The following is a 2,690-nucleotide window of genomic DNA, read 5'->3' as shown; positions in this document are numbered from 1 at the left end:
CCCCCACCCCCACCCCCCATCCCTATCCCGCCACCCCCCATCCCCCACCGCCACCCCCCATCCCTATCCCCCACCCTGACTCTCACCTTGAGATCCTCGGCCGTGGGTCCTCCGGCCCCCGTCCCAGCCCCCATGACCCCTCCCGCCCCCCCCGGCCCCATCAGAGCCGCCAGGTTCAGCTGCGCCAACATGTCGGTGGTGAAGCCCCCGGACTGGATGGCCAGGTAATCCAGCTGCCGCTTCTGATCCGACTTGCGGAGGATGTTCTCCTCGATGGTGTTCTCCGAAACCAGCCGATAAATGTGCACCTGTGCGTCAGCAGGAGAGCGGGGGAGAGAGGGAGGGGAAAGGGGGCGGAATGTAAGCGGGATGGGGGTTGGCCGAGGAAAAGAAGGGGATAGAGGAGGAGGAGGAGGAGGAAGCAGAGCGGGAGGAGATGGCGGAGGTGGGGAAAGACGAACCACAACACAAACGAGTGAAGCTGCTGCCAGGGCAAAAGAGTGTACCAGACGTAGAACTCGGGAGCGGGAGGAGATGGAGGAGGTGGGGGGGCGGCGGAAGGGGCAGTCGTAGGAGATGGATTGACATGGAAGGCAAGAAAACCAACGAGGAAGGTGGCACGTCGGCGTGCGTGTTTGTTTGGGTTTGCATACACAAGGTACACGCACACATCAGCACAAACATACCTTAGACGCATATGCCAATATGCATACACACACACTCTTATCACACGCATACCTCCCGCGTTTGGCCGATGCGGTGGCAGCGGTCCTGAGCCTGGGCGTCCATGGCCGGGTTCCAGTCGCTGTCGTAGAAGATGACGGTGTCGGCGCCCGTCAGGTTGATACCCACACCGCCGGAACGGGTCGAGAGGATGAACACGAAGATCTAAAAAGGGCGGGAGGAAAGGGCGGAAAGACGAAAACCGCGAACGAGTGAAGCTGCTGCCAGGGAAAGAGTGCACCAGAAGTAGAACTGACCAAAAGGCGTTCTTGGGTCGAGGTGGGGAGGAGGAGGGGGAGGAGGGGGGGAAAGCGGGGTTGGAGGTGCGCATGCAAAAAGGTTTTACTAATCGAAACTGTCGAAGTGGAGAGCAGCTGAAGGAGGAGGAAGAGGAGGGGAGGAGGCGAAGGCGACAGTGAATAGAGCAGCAGCAGTCTTGAAATTTCTACACACACACGATCAACATACCTACACTTAACACGCACACACACGCACACACACGTACACGTAACTTTTAACTAGATATACAGTTGCTGTGGTTTGACGGGTTGTGCAGGCGGTGGTGCTCTCCCTCCTAAAGGACTTCCCCAACCCCACCCCAACCCCATACACATACGCAACCCCCCCCCATCCCCCCCCCCCCACACACACATACGCAACCCCCACGCCCCACCCCACAACCCCCACCCCACACACACCTTGGGGTCCGTGTTGAACCGCTGCATGAGCACCTGGCGCTGCTCTGGCCGTGTGGAGCCGTCCAGTCGCATGTATGTATGTCCATGCAGGTTCAGAAACTCCTCCAGCACGTCCAGCATCTTGGCCATCTGAGTGAAGATCAGGGCGCGGTGGCCGCCCGCCTTGAGCCGCCGGAGGAGCAACGCAAGCTCCTGAAACCAGACCGAGGAGGTGGCAGCAACGGGGCTGAAAGGCGTTGATGGAGGGCCGGAGCGGGGCGGCGAGGGGCCATGCAAAGCCCCAAAACAAAGAATAAAATCTAAACGGGGCATGGTATGCGTCCCAATACACAAACACAGACACACACATACGGCCCTGGCGGTAGCGGTTGCCCCCACCTTCGTCGGTCTTTCCCTCGTCCCAACCGCCCAAGTCCACCTCTACAAAATCCCATCCGACAGGAACACACAATGCTAAAACGCGGCAGGGCAGTATTTCAACCAACACCCCAAAGTCGCACCTGCAGCTTCCCGCAGTCGTACTGAATGAGCCGCTTGTCCGGAAAGAACAGCTGCTGTCGTACATAAGAAAGCCGAAGCGGCCCCGCACGGGCACACCACTCCGCCAGCGCCACCGACGCCCGCCGAGCCGCCGCACGCACCTCATCGCCGTCAGGTCTGCAGCACCACACCTCGGGTGCCGGCGCACGTGCGCGTGGGATCACGAACTTGAAGTCCCGCAAGTACGGCTCCGCCCACTCTGCCCGCTGCTCATACGTCACTGCCAGTTCCGACAGCAGCGACGGCTGGAGACGGTACGAGGATGGGGCTGGTGGCGGCGGCGGCGCCGCCGCCGCCGCGTCAGCGGCGGCGGCGGCGACCGAATGGTCGGTGACGCGCGCTGCACCGGGACGTAACGCAGTACAGGAAGGATGTGCAATACCCTCGAGCAGGGCCAGCAAATTGCGGCCGTACAGGGGTCGGCGGCTGGCGCAGCGCAGCGAGCTCAGGGCGGCTGCGATGCGAAGGCGGGAGGTGCGCCAGGCAGACTGCCGCCGCTGATGCGCCGCCACGGCCTCCGCCAGAACCTGGTAGGCGGGGTCGGCCATGAGGGACCTGCAAACACAGGCGCGTGTCGTACCATGTCGTACTGTGTGACCCCGGTATCGGAATTAGGGGAAGGGCTCGTGATGATGATGCCGTGTGTGATGGCTGGAGTCAAAGCGGGGCCGCGTTCACGTCCCATTCCGCTGCACGAACCCAAAAAACAAACGCATCTGCACACACACA

The 2,690-nt window shown here is 61.6% G+C and overlaps 1 protein-coding gene across 1 annotated transcript; it reads right to left on the bottom strand.

The window, feature by feature from the left end:
- Positions 1-200: 200 nt before the first annotated feature.
- VOLCADRAFT_61396 (uncharacterized protein) lies at positions 201-1,733 on the bottom strand (the record flags this gene model as incomplete). The annotated part of the gene is made up of 3 exons (XM_002951279.1): positions 201-308; positions 733-888; positions 1,422-1,733. Coding segments are annotated over 3 exons (576 nt in total), but the record flags the coding sequence as incomplete, so codon positions are not given.
- Between the last annotated feature and the right edge of the window lie 957 nt (positions 1,734-2,690).

The sequence above is a fragment of the Volvox carteri genome, assembly GCF_000143455.1.
Source record: "Volvox carteri f. nagariensis unplaced genomic scaffold VOLCAscaffold_23, whole genome shotgun sequence".
NCBI lineage: Eukaryota > Viridiplantae > Chlorophyta > Chlorophyceae > Chlamydomonadales > Volvocaceae > Volvox > Volvox carteri.
This window is presented reverse-complemented; position numbering and strand designations above follow the sequence as displayed.